The following is a 27244-nucleotide window of genomic DNA, read 5'->3' as shown; positions in this document are numbered from 1 at the left end:
AATGGCATCAAGACGACGTCCCTCAAGGTCAGGAGGAGAGGTAATAGGAGAAGACAGATTCCTGGAACGACGTTGTGCGGACTGGGTAATGACGTAATCAGGCTCAGGTTGCGCAACCAGGCAGGCTGGAGAACCCTGGGGAGCCCTGTATTTCTTCTCCAAACGAGAAAGAAGCGCCGGGATAGAATTCGGCGTCAGCATCAGTTTGATTCCCTCATTCCAGATGAAATCAATTATAGGCACTGCCCGGACCTGTTTAAATGGTTGACTCTTGAGGTCATAAAGAAAACAGTCCTCATCCTTCAGAACCATAGGGAGCTCGAAGGGCAGCGCTGCTCGTTCCATAATTTGGTGGAAAACCGCTAGATCCACAGGAGGGGAATCCCCTGGACCCGAAGGTGGCGGCGATGGCGTCTGGATTTGACAGTCGTCCCAATCAGCCATGTTCCCATCATCCTCATCTACTTCGCCGTCTTCCCGATCTGGGCGAACGTCATCGTCCTCGTAAACAGTTGCATGAACCTGTATAGAGGTAGTAGGTGGTGCAGAAGACGCAGATGGCTCTGGCATTGCAGTAGAGGGAGGAGCCGCTGTTGTGGCAGGCACTGTAGGATGAGGAGACCCCTGGTGAGAAGGTGGAAATCTCCTATTATAATCCTCCAGCATATATTGGACATTAGAAATGAGGGAGAGTGGTATTTGCGCTGTGGGAACCGGAGCAGAAGGTTCCTCCTCATGGTAGTAAGGCTCTTCCTGATCGTCCTCATAGTCTTGATATTTTATAATCAGTTCCGAAGGTCTTCGAGCTGCCCGGAATCTATCATCTACCTTCTATTCAGAATCAGAATCATGCTCCGAAGCAGTAGCAAACAGAGGCGATGGAGGCTGAGAGGGACGTGGAATGGGAAGCTGATCCAAAGGTACATGCCGACGTTGGTGCAGAGGGTCAACAGCAGGAGCCCCTGAACTTGATGAGGAAAATGGCACCAGAGGCAGTGATGCGAAAGAAGACTTCAACGATGATAACACCGTCGACGGGACAACCACCGTCGACGAAGGTGCTTATGAAGCCGTCAACGGCAAAACCACAGCCGTCGACAGAGCCGCCGCCGATGAAGCAGTCGTCGATGGAGCAATCGACAACGGAGCAACCGCCGACGAAGAGGCTCTCTTCACAGAAGGCGTAGACGAAAATGTTGATGTCGACGAGACTCCCTTCTTCGACGTCGAAGAGGAGATTGGAATAGTCGACGAGACAGACTAGAAGCTGACACACACCATCGTCGACACTGGCGTCGTTGACGCAGCCGCTGTCGACGACCCGCTGGCACAAGTTGTCGTCACTGTCGTCCTCAGAGCGGTGGAGACAGCAGATTTCGTCGTCGGAACGACCATCGACGAGTTTGCACGTTTTTTAAGGGAAACATGCGGAGAAGGAGCCGTGGACGCCTGGGAGTCAGATCTTGACGGCGTAGGCGTAGCAGGAAGAGGAGGAGACACAGCATGAGTCTTCTGGAGGTCAAGTTTCTTCTTCTTCAGGAATGTAGATGGCATATCCTGCACACTGCTACGTTTTGAGGTGGCTCTAGACCCAACTGACGCAAGGCTTTCTGCATCAGAAAGAGGTGAATCCTTCTCCTTCGACCTCTGCAACCAAAGGAGGAGACGCCCCTCCCTGTCCTTAAGGGTCTTGGTGGAGAAAGTCCTGCAAAATGTACATTTGCCTTACTCATGCTCTGGGTAGAGGCAATAAATACACTTCTTGTGAGGGTCCTCAGAGAAGAGCTGCAACTTCCCACAAGAAGCACATGGACGAAACAAAGACTTCTTACTTGAAGACATCTCAGAAAACAGAAGAAATCCACAAGGAAGTTGAAAACTGAGCAGAGCTCAGGGAGACTCTTCACACAACATGCGGTAGAAAATCTGAGGGCCAGAGCCTCTGAGGAGAAGGTTTTAGAGGTGTGCTTGCGCCTGATTGGCTGTAGTTTGGACTAACATAATGACTTGGATATGTAATGAAAGTGCTTTTTTCTTCTAATGTATTCCTATGTGTTACTGCTATCCTTGGTACTTGTATGTATTTATGGGTTTAGAATGTATGTATTTATGTTTCTATAGACATATATGGTTGGTTTTTATTGCTAATTTATTTACCGTGGGGCTCCCACTTCGACGACGGGGAATATTCAAGCATGTGAATCTATGAAAGACACCCCAATACTGGAGAAGAACAATAGGTATTTACCTGTAATCTGTGGTTCTCCAGTATTGGTGTCTTTCATAGATTCACATGCCTGAATCCTTCCCCGTCGTCGGAGTGGGAGTCCAACGGTACATAAAAAAGCAATAATATGGCTATAATAAACCAAACACCCTGGTAATAACCAATCAGGAAGTAAAGTAGCCCTAAGCTACAGTGTAAAAAACCTCACACTCATGACTATCATAGTCATTTTGTATAGACCAAACTGCAGCCAATCAGGCGACAGCACCCACCAGAATGTTCTCCCCAGAGGCTTAGGCTCTCGGATTTTCTACCGCACGTCGTGTGAAAGGAGTCTCCCTGAGCGCTGCTCAGTACTTCTCAACCTGACTGGTTTTTTCTCCTATTTTTGAAATGTCTTCTTCAAAATCTCTCTTCAGACCATGTGAGTCTTATGGGAAGCTTATGTTTTTTTAAAGAAGATCCCCACAAAAGGTGCATTTATTGCCTATATCCAGACCATGAGTTAAAGGATTGTAAGATCTGCAGGACCTTTCTTCAGAAGACCCTCAGAGACAGGGAAGGTCGTCTTCTACTATAGTTACAGAAGATTAAGTGTGTGAAACCAACATAATCGCCTAAAGGAGCCTCTGAGGGGAGGTGGGCAGATGCATGTGAATCTATGAAAGACACCAATACTGGAGAACCACAGATTACAGGTAAGTAACTATTGTTCTTCTCCAGCATTGGGGTGTCTTTCATAGATTCACATGCCTGAATCAGAGTAAATAGCAGTACACACCATCCTGCTCATAGACGCTATTTTGCATTCCTATGCATATGTACATGTGCTTAAAAAACCTACTCTGGATCCTGCCTGTCTTTCCAACTACAGGCCCATATCCTTGCTCCCTTTTCCTATCAAGATTCTGGAAAAATGGGTGACCCGCTCACTCTCAGGTTTCCTGGAAAACATCGGCTGGTTCGATGAGGACCAGTTTGGCTTCCGCCCCGGTCACGGGACGGAGTCCGCGTTGGTGACCGTGCTGGACAATCTTCGTTCGCGTGTCGACAGTGGTCGGGCAGCCTTTTTAGTGCTGCTCGACATGTCGGCCGCGTTCGACGCGGTCTGCCACCGGAGACTTGTCAGGAGACTCGAGGAGTGCGGGGTCACTGAAGGGGCAAGAGATTGGCTGACATCTTATCTTGACGGCAGGCAACAGCTGGTTTCACTTCCACCATTCACCTCTGAACCAAGGAGTGTAGGAAAGGGGGTTCCACAGGGCTCGGCCATCAGCCCTATACTCTCTAATTTGTACCTCCGCCCCTTAGTCCAGCTAATAAAATCCTTTGGTATCTCGGCATTTAATTATGCCGATGATACCCAGCTGGTCTTTTCATTGGAAGGGAATAATGCGGTCTCGCTGGACACTTTTCATCGCTGCATGGCAGCCACAGCAGACTGGCTACGAGCTAATTCTTTACAATTCAATAGCTCCAAGACGGAGGTACTCCACTGTTCTACTGATAGGATTCCGCGGGCACTCCCAGACAACTTTTGGCCCAGTACCTTTCTTGAGCCAGTACTGGCGGCAGAATCAGCCCGCAATCTGGGGGTGATTTTTGGCCCTAACCTACAGCTTGACATACACGTCAACAAAACCACTGCTACGTGTATGATGCTGTTGCGCATGTTGCGCAAGGTTTTGCCCTTTCTCCCCGCTCAGGCAAGGCCGGAAGTAGTTCGTGGGACCATACTAAGTCGCCTCGACTACTGTAATGGGCTTCTTTTGGAGGCCCCAAAAAATCTGACCGGTAAGCTTCAGCGGGTGCAAAACATGGCCGCCAAGCTGGCTCTTTCCCGCCCTAGGTCTAGTTCCTCCACTCTTGCCTTAAGAGACCTACACTGGCTCCCGATTCATCTGCGGGTACAATACAAAGCTGCATGCCTTGTGCTTAAAGCGATTCACCAACTAGGCCCCGTCCCTCTGCAAAAGATGTTTGCTTGGTACTCTGCATCGCGACCCCTCCGCTCTTCTACGGCGCATCTTCTTGTAGTCCCGAGGTTTCACAGAGTGAGGATGGGTGGCCGCTCCTTTAGTGTCGCAGCGGCCAAACTTTGGAACTCCCTGCCACTCTCTCTGAGAAGCCACAAGGACTACTTACCTTTTAGGAAAGCGCTAAAAACCCACCTATTTCCATAAAGGCTGAGCGGTTAAAGTTATGGTTCCTGATCAAAGCGCCAGGATGCCCTCTGGGTGACAGGTTAGCGCTCTACAAATACACCAAATAATAATAATAATAATAATGTACACTTTGCAAACAATATTACATGAAATATACGCGTCTAGAAGAGCATAGAGGAGGAGGGAGAACAGAGGCTCACCTTACTTAAAAAGATTGCGAAGCACTGCTTGTCCCACTGAAGTATCTGCATCGCTGGCAGCATCCAAGCAATACTGCTTGGTGAAGGTATGCGTGCTGGTCCAGGCTGCCGCTCTGTAGATATGATGGAGAGGCACTCCAGCGAAGAGGGCTGTTGAGGAGGAGACCGCTCTCGTAGAATGCGCTCTTGGCAATGATGGCAATGGCCTTCCTGCTTGCTGGTGACAGAGACTGATTGCTGACCATAGCCCACCCAGTGGGCTATGGTCTGTTTAGATACAGCGTATCCTTGACATATCCTTCCATATGCTACAAAGAGCTGATCTGTTTTACGCAATGTAGCAGTTCGTTGAAGGTAAAATTTAAGACATCTCCTGATGTCATGAGAATCCAAGGCCTTCTCCGCTCTCGTTTGTGGATTAGGAAAGAATGTCTTTAAAAGCACCAGCTCATTAAGATGAAAGTTGGATGGAACTTTAGGCATGTAGCTTGGATTAGTACGTAATACCACCGAATTTGAAGTGAACTGTAAAAACGGAAATTTGATGGTGAATGCTTGAATGTCACTGACTCTACATGCCGATGTTAAGAGCTAGAAGGAGAGAGCCCTTCCAGAAAAAGGAATTTGAGATCCACTTTATGAATAGGCTCAAAGGGGTGACGAATGAGTTGAGAGAGTACCACATTCAAGTACCAGGAAGGAGGTGGACGCCAAACAGGCGGGAACATTCGAAAAAGGCCTTTGAAGAATTGCTGAATTACTCTAGTGGAATACGGAGAATTAGAGCCATCTTGACGGAATCTGGAGATGACCGCTAAAAACACTTTCAGTGTGGAATGAGACAAGCCAGACTTAGCCAATTGAAGAAAGAACGGTGAGATCTGTTCTGGTTTCGCATGGAGTGGATGTAAATTGACCGTGAGACACCAGGCACAAAACCTTTTCCATTTAAGTTTGTAAGTCTTAATAGTAGCAGGCGCTCGAGCATTGGCTAAAACCTCTTCACAATCCTCTGGGATATCTAGATGGGCGAATTCAACGTGTTGAGGAGCCAAGCTGCTAATTTCAAGGAAGCTGGGTCCGGATAACAAATTTGACCTTCTTGCATTGTTAGAAGATTTGGTAGTGCTTGAAGTTGTATGGAATTGCAGTCCGAGAGAAGTAGGAGCTCGGTGAACCAATATTGGCAAGGCCCCCTGGGCGCGATGAGGATGAGGCGGCATGGTTGCGGTTTCATTTTCCGGATGACACTGGGAACCAAAGGAATCGGCGGAAAAGTGTATGCAAATATCTGAGATCAGTACATCGAAAGTGCTTCTCCGAATGAATCCTTGTGGGGAATCCAACTTGCAATGTATAGGCATTTGTGGTTCTGCTTCGTCGCAAATAAGTCCAGGTCGAGATGACCCCACTTCTGAAAAACTCTGTCCAGAGTCGGCTGATGAAGTTCCCATTCGTGATTTGTCGCTGTAGCTCTGCTGAGAGAATCGACGAGCACATTGGACATTCCTGGAACGTGCGTTGCTGACAGATTTATCCTGTGACGCAGAGCCCAACTCCAAATCTCCTGGGCCTCCTGAGAAAGAAGGGCCGATCTTGTGCCCCCTTCTTTGATTAAGTAATGCATACTTGTTGTATTGTCTGTCCTGATTAGAACTGTGGATCAGTGTATCACCGTCACTAAAGATTTCAGGGCCAGAAAAATTGCTCTCAACTCTAGGAGATTGATGTGCCTCTTCTTTTGATGTATATTCCAAATGTATTCCATTTCCCATTGACGGTCATTCCCTGTAGGTGTGCCCCCCATCCTTCCAGGGAAGCATCCGTGGTGATGGTGTAACTTGGTATCGCTGTTAGGAATAAACGCCCCATTTGCAGATTCTCTTTTCGGGTCCACAATAGAAAAGCTCCTCTCATACGGTAGGTTATGGCGATCCTGTCGTCGAACGACCCCAACACTTGAACCCATTGGAGACTGAGTTCCTCGTGTAAAGGTCTCATCCAGGGACGGCAGTTGGGTATGAGAGTGATGCAGGATGATAGCATCCCTGGGAATGACTTTTACATACGTACTGAAACATACTCTTTTTGCCGCAAGTTGAGGGCCATCTTGCAAATCTTGAGTTTTCTCTCTTTTGAGACAAAGGCTTGGGTGAGGAGAGTGTCTAATGTTGCTCCCAGAAACGTAATCTGTTGTGACAGAACAAGATGGGATTTCTTGAAATTGATTGAAAGTCCCAGAGACTGGAAGAGCGAGAGGCATTTTTGGACATGTACTCTTGCTGCTCTTAAAGAACTAGCCTTGATAAGGCAATCGTCTCAATACGGGAAGATTTGACTGCTTTCCAAGAGACGTGAATACTCGGGGCACTGAACGAAGCCCAAACGGGAGAACCTTGAATTGAAAGTCCCTGCCAGCCACTCTGAACCTCAGGAATTTGCTGTGCCTGGGGAGAATGGGCACATGAAAGTAGGCATCATGAAGATCTAGGGTAGCCATGTGATCGCCTTGGGAAAGAAGCTGGAGGATTTCTTGAAATGTCAACATCCGGAAGGACATCTTCTTGAGGTATTTGTTGACGGCGCGTAGATCGAGAATGGGGCGTCATTCTCCTGTTTTCTTTCGTATGAGGATGAACTTCGAATAGAAACCTCTTCATCTTTGTAACTGAGGAACTTTTTCGATTGCACCCTTCCGTATCATTATATTTATTTGGTAAAGAAGCTCCTTGAGGTGAGCTGGTGGTGGACCTTTTGGAGGTGAATTTGGAGGGATTTTTGACAAATTCTAAAGAGTGCCACTACATCCAGGACCGTCGTGTCCGTAGTAATCTTGAATCAATTTGATAAGTAATGGGATATTCTTCCTCCAACCTTTGATCTTGGTACTGGCAGAGGTGGTGGCAGGAGGCAGTTCTCATTGCCTCTTAGAGTCATCTCGTCCCCGATAGGAGGACTTTCTTTTTCCTTGCGAAAAGGTGTTGCCTCGCTGTCCGTATGTTTGTTGTTTTTTACGGTTGATATCGCTGGTTACCTTGTGATGATTGGAACGAGCGTTGCTGAGAATATCCTCCTCTATTTGAATGGGACCCACGTCCTTTGGCGCCAGGAAAGAACGATTTACGAAATTGCAGGTTTCGCAGCGACCTTGCGGTGTCTGTATCTTTCTTTATGGCCTGCAAAGCCTCCTCAATGTGCTGGCCAAATAGATATTCTCCGTCGTAAGGCATATCTATTATCTTTGCCTAGACTTCTTGACGGAAGGAAGTTGACTTCAGCCAACCCTGTCTCCTTAGCACTGCAGCGCCCGCCAATTGTCGGAAGCTCGTGGTTGCCACATCCACAGCTGCATCAATCATCTCTGCAGAGACGCACTCCCCTTCGTGTAACACCTTCTTTGCTTCTGACCTCTCCGGTTCCGGAAGCTTTTCAAGATATGGACCACATATGTCTATCATATCTCCCTAGGATTGCTAGGGAATTTGCTGCCCGGATTGTAGTCGCAGATATTGTTGACACCTTTTTGCCGATGGAGACGAGACGTCTTTCATCTCTGTCAGGTGGGGAGGTCACTTGTGAGGACGGATTTCTAGCTCTATTCTGTGCCGCAAGCAGGTGATGTCATGGGCGCCTTGCACTTTTTGTCAATTCGAGGTAAGACTGCGGGTAAAAAATTTGGAGTGGACATGACTTTCGGGCCCTCCTTTCAAATGAAATCTATTATCGGGATTGTCCTCACTTGTTTGTGTGGCTGATCTTTAAAGTCATAAAATAAACAATCCTGCCTTTTAGCTTCGATAGTAATCTGAAACCTCTTTGTTGCTCTTTCCATTACTAGATGGAATCCTCCGATATCAACACGTGGAGAGTCCGCAGTATGAGGAGCAGTAGGTGATGGGGTCTGCGTTTGATAATTATCCCAATCCGACAGTACGGATTGATCGTCCACCTCTCCTTCCTCTCTGTCGTCATCAGTGGTGTTACAGCCATGTGTATGGTGGGATTGTGCCAGAGAACGCGGAATTGAAGAACGTACCTCAGGTACTGGTGTCAAAGGGGACTGTCTTAGGACTCTCAAGGCTGAGGCAGGTGCTTGAGGCATGGGTGTCGTTGGAAGCAACTCTGCCAACTCAGACGGAGGGAACCAGCGGTAATAATCATTTAAAATATATTGTAAATTATTAAAGAGGTCCAATGGCATTTGTGCTGTTGGTACTGCAGCAGGGGCTTGAGCAACTGGTGCAGGAAAAAACTCTTCCTCTTCATGATCTTCCTCCTGCATCTTTATTAATCGTTCTGAGGGACTTCTGGCCGCTCGGAAACTGTCGTCCTCATCAGATTGCTCCTGATCATCATCTTCCTCTAAATCCAGAAGCTGCTCAGGCAACTTTAGGGGTGAAAGAGGCGGTAGAGTAGAGCCTCTTCTTTGTAATAAGGAAGCCCCCGTCGACGGTGAGGTAAAAGAGGCAGCAGGCGGAGCAGCTGACCAAACGTGACGATCCATACATGTTGACAGAAGAGGTATCGACGGACACACTGTCAACGGTATCGTCGACGGGAATATTGCATGCCTTGTCAACTGGGCTTTCAATATCGACGATGCTGTCAACGACGAGGTAAGTTTTGTCGACGAAGCCTTAGACGACGGTAGAATTCTCGTAGACGAGGTACTTGTCGATTATAGTGAAATCGTCGACGACGATGGACTTCTCGTCGACAGCGCGGTCGTCGATGGCAAAACTGCTTCTGTCGACGACGGGACTTTCGTCGATGGGCTAATCTTCGTCGACGATGCACTCGTCGACGATATCTTCTTTATCTTCGACGACGAAGGAACGTCGACGCTTGATGGTTGAATTTTCGTCGACGTTATGGGTCTCACTGAAACCAAGACCATCGTCGACGGTGAAGAAGCCAACGACATCAACATCTGAGGCCTTGGCGAAGAGAAAGTAACCGTTGACGTGGTGGAAACACTGTAGTCGGGACCCGTCGACGGAGCAGCCGTTGACGATGAGGTCGTCGACTAGGTCTTTTTCTGAGGTAACTTTTTCTGAGGTAACTTTTTCTCTGACAGTCTTTTAGATGGTAAAGACTTAGCAGACTTTCTCGGGGCAATTTAGGTCCAGATTTAGAAGGTGGAGAAACCTTTTTAGCAGTAGAAGAGGAAGGCAAGCTAGAATCCTTAGCTTTTCTCAACACCTTAACCCCAGGAGAAGATACCTCTTCCTCAAACCCTTGGTTTATGAATTCTGGAAGATATAGTAGACCCCGCAGCCAGACTTCCTACCTCAGATAGAGGATCATCCTGGTCCTTAATCATCTGTAACCATAGTAGAAGACGACCTTCCCTTTCTCTGATGGTCTTCTGAAGAAAGGTCCTGCAGATCTTACAATCCTTTACCTCATGGTCTGTATATAGGCAATAAATGCACTTTTTTATGGGGATCTTCTTTAAAAAGCCTAAGCTTTCCACAAGACTCATATGGTCTGAAGAGAGATTTTGAAGAAGACATTCCAAAAATAGGGGAAAAAAATAGTCAGGTTGAGAAGTACTGAGCAGAGCTCAGGGAGACTCCCTTTCACACGACGTGCGGTAGAAAATCTGAGAGCCGGAGCCTCTGGGGAGAACATTCTGCTGGGTGCTGTTGCCTAATTGGCTGCAGTTTGGTCTATACAAAATGACTAGGATAGTCATGAGTGTGAGGTTTTTTACACTGTAGCTTAGGGCTACTTTACTTCCTGATTGGTTATCACCAAGGTGTTTGGTTTATTATAGCCATATTATTGATTTTGTATGTACCGTGGGACTCCCACTCCGACGACGGGGAATGATTCAGGCATGTGTATCTATGGAAGACACCCCAATACTGGAGAACTTGTACTTTGTTTGATGTACAGGGGATGCAGCAGGTTCTAACACTTAGCAAATACAGTACATTGGAATGAATAGGCTTTTTCAGTAAATTACATGCAAGTTACTTTTTACGTTACTTTTCTAACTCAGTGTTGGATACTTAGATTCAGCACTGGGACATTTCCTGTAAACAGGTAAGTAAATAAGTTTTGGTTATTTGTGCCTTTTTTAAAGAATATTTCTACATTTCAAACCTCCACACTTGGAAACTTTTTGGAAGAAAATTGTCAATGTTAGCCTATGGAGGAAAAACAGGTTATCGACTGTGGGAGTTAAGGTTCTGAGGCTAGACTCAGGGGTCCCCCCAGGGTCAGTGATGCACTGTTGTTGCACCCTCAGCAGCACTAGGGCCGCCGTGTAAATGTATTTGAGCTTATATAGCGCACAGCTACCCGCAGTGGGTTTCCCGGCGCTTGCTTAGGGAACCCGTCCTGGTATTCCCCTGTGAGATAACCCCGGCAGGGTATCCACAAGGTAAAAGCCAGGCGAGGGGCCGTTGTGGAGATTAAGCAAGCTATTGCCCTGAGTCGCAGAGTGTGAACCCATGAGTCTAGAAGGCACCGGAGCGAGAATTATCGAGTCCGTGGAATTTTTAGCCCAAGACCCGCCGAGGCGGGGAATTGAACCCTGGTCCAGGGCCGATCTCAGCTTCCGGGTCTGCCGCCTCTAACCCCTGAGCCACACCTCTCCACCTCTCTCCGTGTGCATAGTGTTGAGGCCCAATGTTATCCGGTTGGTGGCTGCTGGCAAGCAGGCCTGGGAGCAAAGCTCCCAGGGTTTAGGTCAGGGCAGGGCAAATGGGGAAACGCAGCAGCACAAAAGGTACACCCTCAGCGGCCCTGGGGCAGTCGGGAGCAGAGTGCTGTTTCAACGTCAGGCGCTCTGTTTTCTATGGAGAACCTCCGGTTTGCAAAAGCACTGCAGGCATGGAGACGAAGGACTTCTGGGTGAGACCACCACTTGGAGAGGTAAATTGGGAAGTTAAGGGTTGGTTAGGCACCATCAGTTTGGGCACACAAGGCTGTGGGGCGTCGGGTGCAGGGGTGCCTTTTGGGGTTGGATCTTCTTACCAGCTCCAGGTCGCAGTTAGGGGGGTCTACTGAATTTAGGCTGCAGGTGTCGGTTGGAGGCTTGAGGCAGGTCAGGGGGTCGCCGGACCTCGGGTCAGGCATCGCCTGTGTGACCTCCTCATGGTGTTTTTCCACTCTAGCTCGGGCCGAGTTTGGCAGGTGCAGAGTGGGCTGGATTTGCGGTATCTGGCGGCTGCCAGAGGTTGTAGTTGAACAAATCCGGTGGTCACGGGAGAAACAGTCTTTGGAACTGAGGCAGGCAGGACTGCCGGGGTTTTCAAGGTTGCTGGCTGCAGGACAAACCAGGATTTCGCAGGAGCAGTTTCAAGGAGAGATAGGCCTGTAGGGCTGGGGCCAAGTCAGTGGGCGTCTTCCTCTTGTTAGCTGGCTGCACAGCTGTTGGGTCCTCCTTTTTTTCTTGTTGTTACTGGATCTGATGAAGCAAGGTTCAGGGTGCCCCCTAGATTTAGGGAAGTTACAGGTAGGTAAAGTGTGGGGACCAATGGGTCCCTTCCCTGGGGTGGTTACAACCTCTATCGTGCCACCTTCCAGTGGGAGGGGGGCAGGAGCCTGTCCCTGGTTGGTTGGGTCCCCTCCTCTTCAAGATGGCGGGGACTCAGAGTTGTGCATCACCTCGCCTTCCCCACCTGAGGGGTGGAGTTGGGAGAGGTGGGCACACCTCTTTCCCTCACTTGTTTTTCCTGCCGGCTCTCCCGCCTAAAGTGGGGGGTAGAACCAGTAGAGACCAGTTGCTGATAACAGCAAATGGTCAGGGGAGGCTCACAAAGGCGGCCTTTGAAGCTTCCCCTTTGTGAACCCTGCCCATCCTGGGGGTGGAGGTTTGGCACCTTGTCCCAGGATGTGCATCGTTTCAGACCCCAGAGAGCAGCAGGCTCTCGACCCAGGGGTCCAGAAACATGTCTGTTGGTGGCAGCCTAAGCAGCCACTCAGTCAGGTCACTAGCAGTTGGTCGAGATTCTTAGAGATGCCCTCTGTTGTGCATTATACATTAAATCCCACACTGGCATCAGTGTGAGTTTAATGTGCTGAGAAGTTTGATACCAAACTTGCCAGTCGTTAGTGTAGCCATTATGGTGTTGTGGAGTTTGTAATGAAACTCCCAGCACCATATACTCTTAATGGCAGCACTGCACTTACAGTGCCCAGGAATAGACTTGGGTACTGTAGGGGTACAGGGCTAATGCACCTGTACCTTCATCACTGGCATAGGGAACCCAGCTAAAGGAATGACTGATGTATGCCAGGGCAGTGGTTTGTGGGCATGGCACACAGGGATGTGTGCTTGTCGACTCTTCACTTTGTTCTGCACCAAGACACGCAGCCTGCAAAGGCTCTGTGCGAGTGTCAGGGTACAGGGCCTCTAAGGGTGGCCTTTCCTTGCTGTTGATTGATTGAGCCCAAGCTCAAATCTTGTCCGGGCTGGTGATGCTTTCAAGGGAAGGTGGAACAGTGATGTGAATACTTTCGAAGGGATTAGATTTAAAAGTACTGCATCTCAGCCCCGAAGTACTTCACTACCATATGTAACAGTAAGTCTTGCTGCAATGACTTTCAATAGTGGTGCATAGATTGACCTATCTAAAATTCTTTGTAGGATACGGAATGCTGGGGTCATGGAAACAGCTTTTGTCTTCAAATCCTTCTTATGCTGGTTGAAAGTGCCCTATCATCAAAAAGAGCTCCCAGGTATCGATAAGTTGTTGTCTGCTCTCAGTTGTCTGTTTCCCAAGAACCATTTATGCTTTTTTTGGACTGCCGTTTACTTCCATGATCTTTGGTTTCTTTAATTTAACTATCATGTTGATTGCTAATGAATAAATGCAAAGCCGGTCTATGAGTCGTAGCAGGCTTGTCTGGCTGATCAATATAACAGTCTGCATATAATAAGTTAAAAATGACCGCAGATCCTATTTTTGGTGCATGAGAATTTACTGTATCCAGTTCGATCGCGAGGTCAGCTAAAAATAAGTAGAATAAACAAGGAACAAGTACACAGCCCTGCTTTAGGCCCCGATGTGCCACTATATTCCGCGATAGCTTAGTTTCATCTCCGATTCTCATCCTTACCCAAGTATTCTTATATAGCAGCTGGAATGCTTTTAAAAGAGGGGCGGGGGTCGTGGCCAAGATGGCGACCTGAGGGGACGTCTGCTCGAGTGGCTCCTCGTTCCAAACCCCCTTGGCGCCTTTTTTATAGTTGATCTAACCCCCCAACCACCTCAATTCCCGACTGTTTGGGGGGGCATATAGCGGCCGCCACGGTGTGACCGGGCTCCAGAACGCAAAACACCCGAGGCCCTTGTCGGCCGAGAGAGACGCGCCCAGACCGGGGAGTGAGAACATGGTGGCCGGGCCCGCCGAGTGATAGCGGCCGGCCTGGTCCCATGCTGCAGGCAGGAATACACCGCGGAGCGGAGCCGCCCGCGACCCCAGACCACTGACACGGAGGAGGGGGCGTGAGCGAGCGGCAAGCGGAGCACAAGTCCATCTGCGGGACGCCTGTGGCGGAGAGCGAGGGAGCCAGCCGGGAGGAGCGGTACCTGAGGTCCCGGTCCGGGCCTACACGGAGGCCGACGAGTGAGCCCCCCGGCGCCTCGGAGGGCAGAGAGAGAAGCCAGACGAGCTGCGGCCCACAGGGCCCCCCACAGAGGTGAGGAGAGAAGCGCCAGGCTGGAGAAGGTCCGGAGCTCGGGGGCAATTAATCGAGCCCCCGGCGTGGGGCCTAGGGAGGCCTACCAGGCGCAAACCTCCAGCGCACTACACGGAGGCCGGCGAGCGAGCCCCCCAGCGCCTTGGAGGGCGGAGAGACAGTGGCAGGTCCTGGTGACACTCAGGAGGAGCCGGCCAAGCCGCAGCCCACAGGGCCCCCACAGAGGTGAGGAGTGCAGCGCCAGGCCGGTGAGGGTCGACAGCTCGGGGGGCAATAATCGAGCCCCCGGCGGGGGGCCTAGCGAGGCCCAGCAGGAGCACAACTCCAGCGCAGAGACAGTGCGGCGGCGCAGGGGAAGTTTGGGGGGCCAAAGCACAAGCTCCTACACGCCCAGAGACGGGGACCGTAGCGCAGCGATACGAGGGACCAAGGGCGGAGGGGCCCACACGGGGAGACCAGCAGGCGGCCAGAGAGACAGAGCGAAAGGTGGGCCCTGGAAGGGTCACAAGGAGAGTGCCCAAAGCGCAGTGAAGTTACAAGGCCGACCGGGGGACTCCCTCCGGACATAGCACTGTAAAGACTATCAACGCCACCCACGCCAAGACCCCTAAGAACCCCCGAATCCAGTCCTCGCGAGGAGCCAGCACCGGGGACGACCTGTCCTCTTCCCCAGAGCGTCTGGATTTCCGCACAGCCCGCTCTTGATAGAAGGCCTGCTAAAGAAGAGACAGACGTGGTGGGGCACACATAGACCACGCGTGGGGTGAACCATGTCGAACCACGAACCGCAGAGGAGGCCGCACCATCCCCGACATGCTGGCTAGGGCCACCCCAAAAGGAGAAAAGAGCCCCGAAACGTCAACGCCAGCAGGATATCCCAAGGAGCAAGGGGAGGGAGAGGCCCCCATCACAAAAGCTTTCATGGAGTCCCTGTTCAACTCCCTAAGAGCGGACTTCCAATCAGTCAAGCAGGATATGGCGGGAGAACACAGAGAGCTGCGTCGCGATGTTGACCGCCTCGGAGCGCTCGTGGTGGCGATAGAGGACACTGAGCATGCTAGGAGCGAGGAAGTTGAACTCCTGCAACAAGAGATCATCAGGCTCCACGAACAACAGACGGACCTGCAGGCACACGCTGAGGATCTCGAGAACCGCTTCCGATGTAATAACATACGGGTCCGGGCGTGCCATCCAAAACGGAGGAGGACAGCATTATAAAATACCTACAACGATTGTTTAGGGAAATACTGGGAGAGCCTGAAGACTTAGAGATTCGCATAGATAGGGCACACAGAGTGGGCCTGGCGCGCCGTGCACCGGTCCACCACCCGACATCCTGGCTTTTCTGCCTGACTACCCCTTAAAGGAACGCATCAATTCCAGGGACAATCAGTGGGGTTATTCCAGGATCTGTCAGCGATCACTTTACAAAAGAGGAAGGCTTTCAAGGTGGCCACAACTTTCTTACGAGACAATGGAATCCCGTACTCCTGGGGCCACCCCTTTAGGCTCATTTTCAAATGGAAGGGGGACCTCCACCAACTCCGGTTCCTACGAGAAACGTGTGAGCTGTTGGTCATTGCCAACGGGGAAGATGCTGGGGAAGAGGGGACCTCTACGCAACCTTCCCAGATGAGATCATCACGGACATCAGGAGACGGCTGGCAACGCGTGAGACGCCAGCGATCGCACAGAAGTAACCTCAGGCCAGACCCCAAGACCATGGCTCAAGAACATGCAGCAGCGATACAGGTAGTCTCCAAAGACACGAAAAATGGAACTTGATGCAGCACATGTGGGGGGATCCATGTGCACCATCTTAGCATTGAGCTGGGGGCAGGTCGGGGGGCCAACGAGGTCGCCATTGCCACATACTACCTCATTCCGTAACGTTACCACAGGCCTGGACTGAGATTGCATAGGCCTGGGACAATGATTGCTAGTTGGGTGTTCGAGGTTGGGGCAAGGGAGGGGGGCGGGCGGGGGAGGGCGGAGTGGGTAAGGGAAGTTTGGAATTGGGAGGTAGCTGAGGTTTGGTTGGGAATGGGGGGAGGGGCTCGGGGTGGGAACCAGTGTGCCGAGGGGGGGTTCAATGTGCTGGATCGATTGCCATACACATACATGTTATACCGCAATGTCATCAACCTCACATAGCACTTTTTGTCCCTTCACCTCGAGATGACAGACTCAGTCTTGAAGGTATTGACCCTTAATGTGAAGGGCCTGAATAATCCCGTTAAGCGGAGGGCAGTGATCTCCTATCTGGAAAACTCGGGGGCTGAGATTTGTTTACTCCAAGAAAGCCATTTACTTGCGAAGGATTGGCACAGGATGTGATCCCGCGCTTTCCCCCAACAATTCTTCTCTATTAGAGAAAAAGGCAGGGGTGGCTATTTTGGTGCCAAGGCGCTTACGAGGACGGATTGGTGATAAAATGGGGGAGATCAAAGGTAGGCTCTTAGCATACAGCTTCCTGATGGGTGGCCAGCAGCTGACAATAGGTTTCCTGTACACTCCGAACACTGGACAAGAACCCTTTTTGAAAGGCGCCATCTCGGAGTCGCTAGGATCCCCTGACCCTCTTTTGCTTATAAGGGGGGGGGACCTCAACCTGATGATGGATACGAACGCGGAACGATCTGGGCATAGATACGGGGATACAGGCACTTTCTTCGCTGCAGGCAAGACTTGGCTGCAGGAGCAGGGATTGGTGGATTTATGGAGAGCCAAACATCCGGGAGCGTCACAATATACATTTTACTCCCATGTACACCGCACCTATGCCAGACTAGATCACTTTCTTGGATCCTCTGACTTGGCCGCCAGATTAACCGACATTTGCATTGTGCCAGCAGCTCTTTCAGACCACGATGCAGTCGAACTTACACTCGCGATTCCCAAAATCAAACGTCCCCCTGGGAAATGGAGGTTACGCGAAACGCTCCTGCAACGCCCGGAGGTCACCAAGCAAATCCGCAAGTATATCACTGACTACCTGGCCATTAATGACACACCCGAGGTCTCGGCCCTTGCCCTGTGGGGAGCCCTGAAATCGGTGGCTGGTGGTGAACTCATCGCGATAGCAGCGGCGGAGGCTAGAGACCGGAAGGAGAGACGAGTGGATCTGACGGCCCAGGTCACTGAACTCGAAAGGGTCCATAGCCGCACCGGGGCTCCTAGCCTCTGGAAGCAATTAAAAGCTGCCAGAGCCCAATTGGCCAGCTTAGATACGGACAGGGAAGAGTTCGCCGCCTTGCGCCTTTGCCACACTTACTATGTGGGGGGGAATAAGACAAGTCGCCTACTCGCTAGCGCATTAAAAGCAAAAACCCAGCGCTCAAAGATTTAGGGCCTATAAGACTGGAATGGCGATGAAATCAGGGAGGAGGCACAGATCGCAGAGGCGTTTCGGGAATTTACGCCTCCCTGTACCGAGCCGATCATGTCCCGGGTACTGACATCGACACATACCTGGAGAATGTGGCGACCACATCGCTCTCCCCGGCGAGCGCGGACGCCTTGGAGGCCCCATCCGAGTGGATGAGGTGGTGGCAGCTATATCCCGCCTTCGACCCCTCAAGTCTCCGGGCCCGGATGGTTATTCCACCGGTTTTTATAAAGCCTTCAGCCCATTATTGGCTCCGGTTCTTACGCGACTTTTCAACTCTTTTTGCGGCCCGGGCTCCATACCTCCGGATATGCTGGAAGCCGAGATTGTGGTCCTACCTAAACCTGGCAAGGAACCCACACACTGTTCAGCGTTTCGTCCTATCTCTCTCCTCAACTTGGACTTCAAGCTCTTTACAGGAGTGTTAACTGCACGCCTTGGGCCGTGCTTGCCTGGGATTCTTGAGACCGATCAGTCATGCTTCGTCCCGAGCCGTCAGTGTAGTGATAACACTAAACGGATCCTCCACTTAGTAGACAAGGCCCATTTCCAACAATCAGACTCAGCCCTGTTGGCCATTGACGCAGAGAAAGCATTTGACTGGGTCGACTATTCTTTCTTACAACGGGTCCCGGCCCATTTCAAGATAGGGGATCGCTTTCAATCCTGGATAGCGAGCTGTTCTCACCGCCCCCAGGCATGGGTTCGCCTGGGTGGCTTACGCTCGAGCCCATTCGAGATCCCACGAGGCAGGGGTGCCCCCTCTCGCCTCTTCTGTTTGCTCTATATGTGGAGCCGTTAGCGCAAAAGATCCGCGATAACCCAGATATTCGTGGCATCACTTTTTGGTGGAAAGCCACACACGATTGGCCTCTAAGCCGACGACATTATAGCTGCTCTCGATCACCTGAAACGCTCATTCCTCGCGTTCTTCGGGGAGGTGGAATCTTTTGGTGAGGTGTCCGGCTTCAAAATGAACAAGGGGATATCGCTGATACTGCCACTGGGCAGGAATGCCCGTTTTGACATTGGGCGCGCCAGAGTATGGAGGGGGCCTGCAGACTAGAACGCAGATTACGTACTTGGGCTCACCCGTACTTCCTCCACGGACTCGATGGTCGCCCTAAACTACGCAAACCTTACATCCCAGATATGCGCAGATCTGGCACGGTGGTCCAAACAACCACTCTCCCTATTAGGGCGAATTGCAGCGGTGAAGATGTCGGCCGGGGGACGCCCGCACTTTCACAAACAACTAGCCTATCGGGGCGTGGACGAAGAGGGTCTTGGGATCCCCAATCTCCAGCAATACTTTCAGGCATCACAGCTCCGCTACCTCGTGGAGTGGTACAGACCGGAATCTGAAAAAAGATGGCTGTTCCAAGACAGGGCGATGGCCCGGACGTCCCTCTGGAAGATCCCATTTCTCCGCCGGAAGAACAGGCCACGGTACCTCCAGAAATCACCTATCACCTGCAACGTTTTGCACGTCTGGGATACGGTCGCCGTTGGGAGAGCCCTCACGACCTTCCCCTCCCTGCTCACTCCCCTTTTCGACAATCCAGAGTTCCCACCAGGCAATGACCCTCATGCCTTCTTACAGTGGCGTGGTACCAGCTGCAGGTCGGCAGGTCATCCCTTTGATCTGCAGGGTTTTCTTCCCCTCTCCGATCTGTTTCAGGGATATGGCGTTGTCTCACCCCAACTTTTCCAATATTTTCAACTCCGGCATTGGCTCGCACATCCCAATTATGCCTCTCTAGTAGGCAGACGAATGACAGACTTTGAAAAGTGGCTAGTGACGAAGGAGTCTGATAAAAGTCTCATCTCGGAACTCTATCAGCTGCTTTCACCCCCGCTTGCGTCAGAGCGCGCAGCAGGACAGAAACGCTGGGAGGCAGAGCTAGAGAGGACACTGACAGACCGGGAACTACAAATACTATAGGGCTTCCCACACGACACTCATACTGCAGGCAGAGAAGCGGCGGTAAAACTAGCCATTTACTGGCACCTTACCCCGGTTCGACTCAACAAAGGGAATCCAACTCGTAGCGCGCTTTGCTGGAGGGGCTGTGGGGAGCGGGGTACTATGACTCATCTCCTTTTGGACTGCCGAGAAGTCAGGGACTACTGGAAAGTAGTATTAGAGGATGTAAATAGCACTTTCAACACTGAAATCCCGAGATTCCCGGCCTACACTACCCTGGGTCTCCCCAATGCGATCACCTTCCCCCTGAAATCCATGCGAGGGCGTCAAATGGGGATCCCCATGCAGGCTGCATCTCAACACATCTTGTCACTCTGGGGGACGACCACTAAACCCACTCACACTGGGTGGCTGCACAAAATCTGGTTCACAATGGGAATGGAACGCATTCAAGCCACGCTTACACAGTCAGCGGATACGTTCCGCAAGATTTGGTTACCATTACTGTCCCTTCTCTCGAAAGAATTTAATGAAATTACATGCCCCAGATACCTCCGTTTATTGCGCCTTACAGAGAACCCAAGAGACTCTCACAGACCTAATGACGAGACGAGCTAAGCGATCGTGAACGTTTTGATGGTTGCTCCACTAATCCGGCACAGTGGTTGGGGTGGGGGGGTTGGGGGTTTAACAGGCTCCATACACACGGCTTCTGCCTCACACTTATGGTTGGACCCATGTATCTCGATAGCAGTTTGCTCTGTGGAGAAGACATGCCTGTCTGTCTCATACGCTACCTATATGTGGAACCCTTCTTTTGCAATGTATTGCCTGTGTTTTTTCTTGAAACCAATAAAACAAATTTGAATTTAAAAGAGGGGCCGGAATACCCTAGAGTCATAGCTTTTGCCATAAAAGATTACAACTCACACAATCAAACACAGACTTATAATCCACGAAAGTGCCTGTTTCTTGTGCTTACATTTATCCATTATTAGTGATCCACCCAATAAGTTGGTTTGCTTGCCTGTACCTTGAGAGAATCCGGTTTGGGTTGGGGATACAATCTTATGGTCATTTGTCCATATCAGCAGATCATTAAGTAGCAGACTGGCAAAATATTTGGCCTCAAAGTCTTGCAGAGAAATTAGGCGATAGTTTTCCAACTGTTGCCTATTGCCATCCTTGAAGATTAGATTGATTATTGATCCTCTCTCTGTGTCTGGGATCGTCTGTTGCTGGAGCGCACAGTTATATACCGGAGTTAAATTACGAACCCAAAACGCTGCATTTGATAGAAGAAAGCTTGCGGATGCCCGTTCATGCCAGGGACCCCATCGTTCCTACCTTTTTGTATTACTCGCATGTTGACCTTCTGAGAACTGATAAGGAGCCTGTTCTTGTGAGCAGAGCAGATTCCTTGTTCCATGACTCTGTGACTATGGATGTAGGAGGGTGGATCTGAATATGGTTGCCCCCAACTTTTTGCCTGGTGTTTTGCTGGTTTTTCGACTTGGTTGACCTGGGGCCCTGCTATTCAGGACTCCAGGCCTACTGCTCTCTCTCTGTAAAATGGATTCCATGTACCTTAGGTACATATCTAATTGGATACTGAGTCACCTTATCAGTCCCTGTACAGTGTACCTTAGGTACCCAGGGCATAGGTGCACCCAGGGCCTATCAGGGGCTGCATCATGTATTATGCCACCCCTGGCTGGCCATCCAAACCTGACACAACTGGCTGCACGACAGCTGGGGCAAGGTGGTGTAATCACCCTTTGCTTTAGATATAGTATCTCTATATCTAACCCTAAAATGGACACATATATTCCTATCAGTCACTCCTATGGCAGGTCTTATCAATCCTGAAGGCAGAGTGCTTGGAATTATGTGAGATGGTGCTCTGGCATGAGCTGAGCCCGTTTGCAGCTTGCGGAACCAAGTCCTAATAGCTGTTCCATGATAACGCTATACCATATACTCTTAAGTGCATTATGAACCTCGCGGTCAAATGCTAACTTTGGCATAGCATTATCAAAACATGTCGAGTAAGGTGTCATACAAATTGGAATACTAACCCCTCGCCAATTCTGGCGATGGAGTTAGCATTCCACCCTTCTAGAGGGACACGACATGTACGTAACTGTGAACCCCGGTTAAAGTTAACTCGAGCCTCAGCATCACAAAATGGATGCTGCCACCACAGACACAAGTCTGACCTCCTGCTGCTGGGAGTCCTTCCAGCGAGGGAGGCTCGGACAAAGGGTTTCCTGCCTTGGGAGGTGCCAGCACCGCCCCAGACAGGATTTTGTGTATTAGGTAGGACAGGGCTGAAAGGAATGAGACATGCCTGGAGCACACAAGGTGTCCTGTGCATACACCGGTCAGAACCAGTTCCTGGGGCACTCCAGCCCCAGAGCTGGCGCAAGACCGGACAAAGGAAAGGGGGTGTAACCACCCCCCTTCCTGGTCCCACCCAGAGAAGGGGCCTAGTCGTAGTGCAGCCCCCTTTAGCTGAATAAAGGTAGGAGCTGGTCCCATTCCAAATTAGATTATCCTGATCAACTTCACAAGAAGAAACTCTGGACCTCGACGTTCTGCTCCACAGAAGACAGAAGGAATCTCCCTTGTGGGCAAGGAGTGTCCACCCTGCATCTGCAGGCACCATCAGCGTACCGCGACTTCCCTTTGTTGTCTTCCTGCAAAGGATCCAGACTTCAGAGCCCGACGAGAGACGGATTCCCAGACCTCTCCGACCTCAACCCACATCTGCAGCCGAGCTGAGACCAGTGGGTGCGACTAGACACGTGGGACCAGCCATCTTGAAAGAAGCAGCACTTCGCTCCAGCACGACTTCCGAGGCATCCTCGTCCTAGTGCTTTGGGGACTGAGAAGCCCCGACCCGAGCAGCTCCTGCATCGAAGATCAGCCCTCCAGCATCCACGAGGTCTGCGTGGGGCCCTTCTGCCTGTTTGCTGCTCGACGCGTTGTCTGGTCACTTGCCGGCTGGCTGGTGACCTCCTAGACGACGAACACCGACAACTTTGCTGCTGGTCTGGTTGCTCCACACTTTACCTTGCTCCCTTCCAAAGAGGAGCACCCTGGACCCTCCTGGTCCACTCCAGACGCCGTTTCCACTCACTGTGTGGGTTGCCTTTGCCAAGGCCTGTTGAACCCGAATCCAGAGACGGCACCGCCGACAGCGAGAGCCTGCGTGGGACAGCTCGTGCCTCCATCCTGGTCGTCGAAGACACCACCTGGTTCACGTGGCTGCAGAGACAAGCGTCCACCTTCACCTGATCGCGACGACATCTGGTTCCACTCCTGGTTCCACTCCAGTCACTGGCTAGTGACTTTGAACATTGTCCCCTCTGCTTTCAGGTTCTTCTCTTCACCAATCCACCCTTGGATTGCACCGGACACCTTCCTCCTGGTCGCCTGCAGCATCTTTCTTCAAGGCTCCATAGACTTTGAAGCGGAAACCCGACACAACTTTGCACCTATGCACCCGCAGCCTGTGGGTGAGGTAACACGAGCATTTCGGTGCTCAGTGGTAGCTTGACTATCCTAGTGTCCAGTTCCATTGTCGTTTCAGTCCTATCTAGTCAGGAACGTCCGTACTCACCTTTTCTTTAAACTGTACTGTCCTTAGACGTTTGTACGCATCTCGCGTGTGAGTTCACACTTGGCACACGCGCTCCGTGGGCCTCCTATTACTTACCTCAAGTTAGTATAGCGTGGTCCCAGCGATCCTACAACCTCTGGACAGCTCCATTCCTTTAACTGACTTTCACATTCCATTTATTTAGTATATGGTTTGTCGTGCCCCTAGGGCACCAGTGTAAACCGTGCAACTTAAACGTATTTTTCCTAAGAGTTTGTCATGTGCTTAGCCCTCCGACCTCATAAAGAGTTCAGAGGTGTATGTTAGTTAATAAATAACTGTTTATTTTCATAACTACCTGTGTGGTGTCCTTTTCATTTGGTATTCAAAGGTTATATGTGGTAAAACAGCTGGCTTCACATGCCATAAAGAGTTTAGCCTAAAGACTGCTTTTGTCGACGCTACTAGGATAGCTGGTCTATAAGGTTGACTTACAACCAATCACCATAAGGGCTGTTTGGACTGATACAAGGTGATCACTAGAACTAGTGAGCATCATATAACAGGCCAACTTCTCACATTGGACACGATGTGGTTAATTTATAGGCGAGTTTGAAGTGCTTCATCAAGAGCTTACCCAGATCGCTTCTGTCAGGTTCAGGTTTATTATTCAGGCTGGTGCTCAATTTAATCCATTTACTAGTTGCAAGAAATCTCTTCAATTTTTATTCTTGGAGAGAAATAAGACATTTGTCCAGAAATTTTGTTTCACCGTTGATTTTTCTTCCCATACTATATTTCTGTAGCTTTTTTTTGTAATATTGAAAATTCTGCTGAACTCTGGATTTTATGGAAATTTCTTGGCCAGTCTCCAAGATCGATTGCGTTCGTTTCTGACTGCATGGACACTATGCCGAAATTGTAATTTTCCTTTGTTCATCCAAGTCTTTAATTTGCCCATTTTCTGGTCAATCCCAGATACTGAGGCCGTCATTATGTTTAATAGATCAATTTGAACATCCATTTTCTCTGACTAATAAGACAGGGCGTCCAGCCAGGTGCAGCTCATGTAGGCAAGAGCGGTGGGCGGGGTTAATTTCTTATTTTTTTAATCTAAGTTTCCCTTGCCGTTGAATGTTGAATCTCCCTCCACCCTGCCCCACCGTTCTAACCTGCACGGGCCGCGCCTGCTACGAGCATTAGCTGCAATGTCTTAAACAAAATGCCCCATACAGATGCTATAAGTTTCACTTCCGATGGATCGTGTTGTGAGGTTGAACCCATTATGTTTTCTCTTTGCTCCTCTTCATTTTTGGGAAAATAGACAGAGAATCCCATACAGGTCCGTTAGTTCGGGACCTTCGTCAGTTGTTGGTTTCAACACTGCTGTGTTTATTCCTCTACTCACTTCTACTTTTACTTCAATTGGAAGTGGTTTTCCATTCGATAGAAGCCGTTTCGACACATCACCAAGTACTTGTTTCTGTTCTTGATGCTACCGATTTGGTGATATTGGAATTAGCTACAAAAATTCCAGATCACTAATTGGGCCCCACGTTGCCTTTTTACTTTCCCCAGCTCCGATTTTGGACTTGGAATTCTGTCTTCAGGAGAGACCGGTATAGTTCTCGAAATGTATGGTGAACAATTAGTATTTTTTATAGGTAGTATAAGTTCTGGAAGGATATTTGAGTCGCAAGGCATAGAAAAAAGAATATTCGTTGTGGAATTTTTTGAGATCTTTCGAACATATGGGTACAGGTGAAATTAATGACTGATTATCTCTTGGTGATTTTGCTTTTAAACTTATTGCGGATTGTGAAAGTTAAAGCCTTTTCTTCCCTTTGGTAACAATATGTGGGAGCCTTTACCTTCTCGACCACATGACATGGTCTCACTTTTCTAGTTTTCAAGTCGATCACCCTTGTTCCACTCTTCAACTTCTGCTCTACTGTACTTGGGGGAGTGGTGTGGCTTTTCTGCTTTGTGCTGCACTCTGCATATCCGGTTGCCACTGATGATTGTATTCCAGCGTGTTTTCGAATTACTCTCTAGCACAAGTATCCAATTTGGTGCTGCTAGATAGGTGAAAAAGAAAGGTTACTGTGGTGCTGCTTTCTCCTAAAGAGGAATTTAGGAGGACACGAGCACACCTGCAGCCTAACTATGTCCCCTGCTTGTGTCTATCGCTACACTGCCCAAGGGCTACTGGATGACTGCTGCCTGGCCGCCTATGGGGGGGATCTGCAGCAGTGTGGCAGTAAGAGTCCAAAGAGGTGGTGGTTAGGGTCTCTTAACTCTTAGGTCACAGATCTCCTAGGTCATAGACTCTTGCGGTCTCGAAACTGTTGGGAGTTTGGTTAGCCCTTAGGAGGGCTGCTGACAAGATTGACTGCTTCCTGCTACCTAGCTACATTCAGGTGGGATCTGCTGCAAAGCTGGCTGGCGGTGAAGTCCCCCCACAACATATGGGAAAATCATGGTCTTCTATGTCCCTTTACTAACAGAGCCTGCCTGGTTTACAGCTCTTAGTGAGCCGCGGGTTGTTTGGGGGCAGAGGCAACAATCTGGGCAAATTTCTCACTGTACTGCTGTGCAGTTCAGTTTGTAAGGGTTCGCCTAAGCTCACAAAACCTCCTCTCTTCTACCCTGCTCGTCGCCCAGTACACCTCGGGATTCAGATCTGGGTCCAGGTGCGGTGAGCGCAGGAGGCAGACAGTGTAGAGATGTGCAGTCCCTGCGCCTGCACCCAGCAGCATCACTGGCTCAGCCCGCTTGTGTCACAGGTTCTGCCAGGCACTACCAATCGAAAACTGCATTCGAGACAATGTCTTGATCAAATATAAGGTATTTAGAGCAGTGCAACTGGTACTACCAATAAGTGTTTTGTTTTGTTTTTTCAGAATGAATAGCTAATGCTTCTGGAGTTACACCTTCTGGCCATTCCCCTATTCAACAGAACATCTGGATAATAACTGTTATAGCGGATTTAGAAGCTATGAATGATCATAGGCACAGATCAGACAAAAAAGAATCTTCCTCATTACTATGGAAAAATTGCAGACCAGAATGTGTACGATCATCTTCCTCAATATATAGCTGAGAAAGACTCGAGTTTCAGATTGCAGTCAAACAACTTGAGAAGTTTTTTGATGGTGAGAGAAATTTGGTCGTGTTAAGATAAACATTTTTCGCAAGGGTAGAGGGACTATACTAACATGCGGAAGCTCTAGCCATTGCACTTAATGTAATATTGACAGATTCAAAATACTCATATTGCTAGACAGCTAAAGGTAACATCAAATAAACTAGTCGTTTTAAGAACTCAATCAGTTTCCTTGCGTTAAATATGCACGAAAGATGGCAATAGGTAAAAAATGATGTATTTCAAAATAAAAAATATTGTAAAAAACCAGTCTGTACAATTACACTGCAGCAGAATCACAGGTGCAAACACTGAATAGATAGATCACCCAGATGAAATTTGAAACAGAGAACAACAAACGTAAGTAAATATTTCTCACCAGGTCGGGAGAATCTTGAATCTGTACAGCTTGTCGAAGAGGTTTGTTCGTGGATAACAGTTGCTCCTTTAAAGTCTCAGCTTCCTTCTGAGCCACCTCTGCCCTCTGAAGAGAATACAGATTGGAAACGATCAAATTCCTTCAATTTAACAACTGGCATTTAATCCAAAGGTATTTATACATCTTTGCCATAGTAAGAAGAACAATTTAAATGTATGTCAAATAAAAGAAATGTACTTCAGCAAGGTTAAAGCAGCACAATGAAGAAATATGTAAATCCATGTGAAAGCAGTTTAACGGTAGGAGCAAGCATGTCATGGTGATATCTGCATTGCTATTCACACGTTTCCAGAAAGAAAGAAGCAATGGCAAAACAAAGAGGTTTGGCGTTGGCTGCCAGAATTTTGCTTTGCCAATATCGGTTTTGTCATGGTTTCTAGGAAATTTATTGTCTGGGAACCTGGCGGACCCCCATCAATATAATGAAATAAAATCAATTTGCTAAAAGCAAAAAAACATGTTTTGGTCTCATAAAGCACATATTGCCACCA

At 49.5% G+C, this 27244-nt stretch overlaps 1 protein-coding gene across 3 annotated transcripts in view; it reads right to left on the bottom strand.

The window, feature by feature from the left end:
- Nucleotides 1–27244, bottom strand: part of CUX1 (cut like homeobox 1) — a 1218817-nt gene that overhangs the window by 583841 nt on the left and 607732 nt on the right. For all 3 annotated transcript variants that reach the window (XM_086954570.1, XM_086954568.1, XM_086954569.1), the window contains exon 10: nt 26694–26798. In XM_086954570.1, coding sequence (XP_086810696.1) covers nt 26694–26798 — 105 coding nt within the window. The remainder of the gene's footprint in view (nt 1–26693; nt 26799–27244) is intronic.

This window comes from Lissotriton vulgaris, chromosome 2_1 (assembly GCF_964263255.1).
Source record: "Lissotriton vulgaris chromosome 2_1, aLisVul1.2, whole genome shotgun sequence".
NCBI classification, from domain to species: domain Eukaryota; kingdom Metazoa; phylum Chordata; class Amphibia; order Caudata; family Salamandridae; genus Lissotriton; species Lissotriton vulgaris.
Note: the sequence above shows the minus strand (reverse complement) of the source record. Positions and strands in the feature narration are given on the sequence as shown.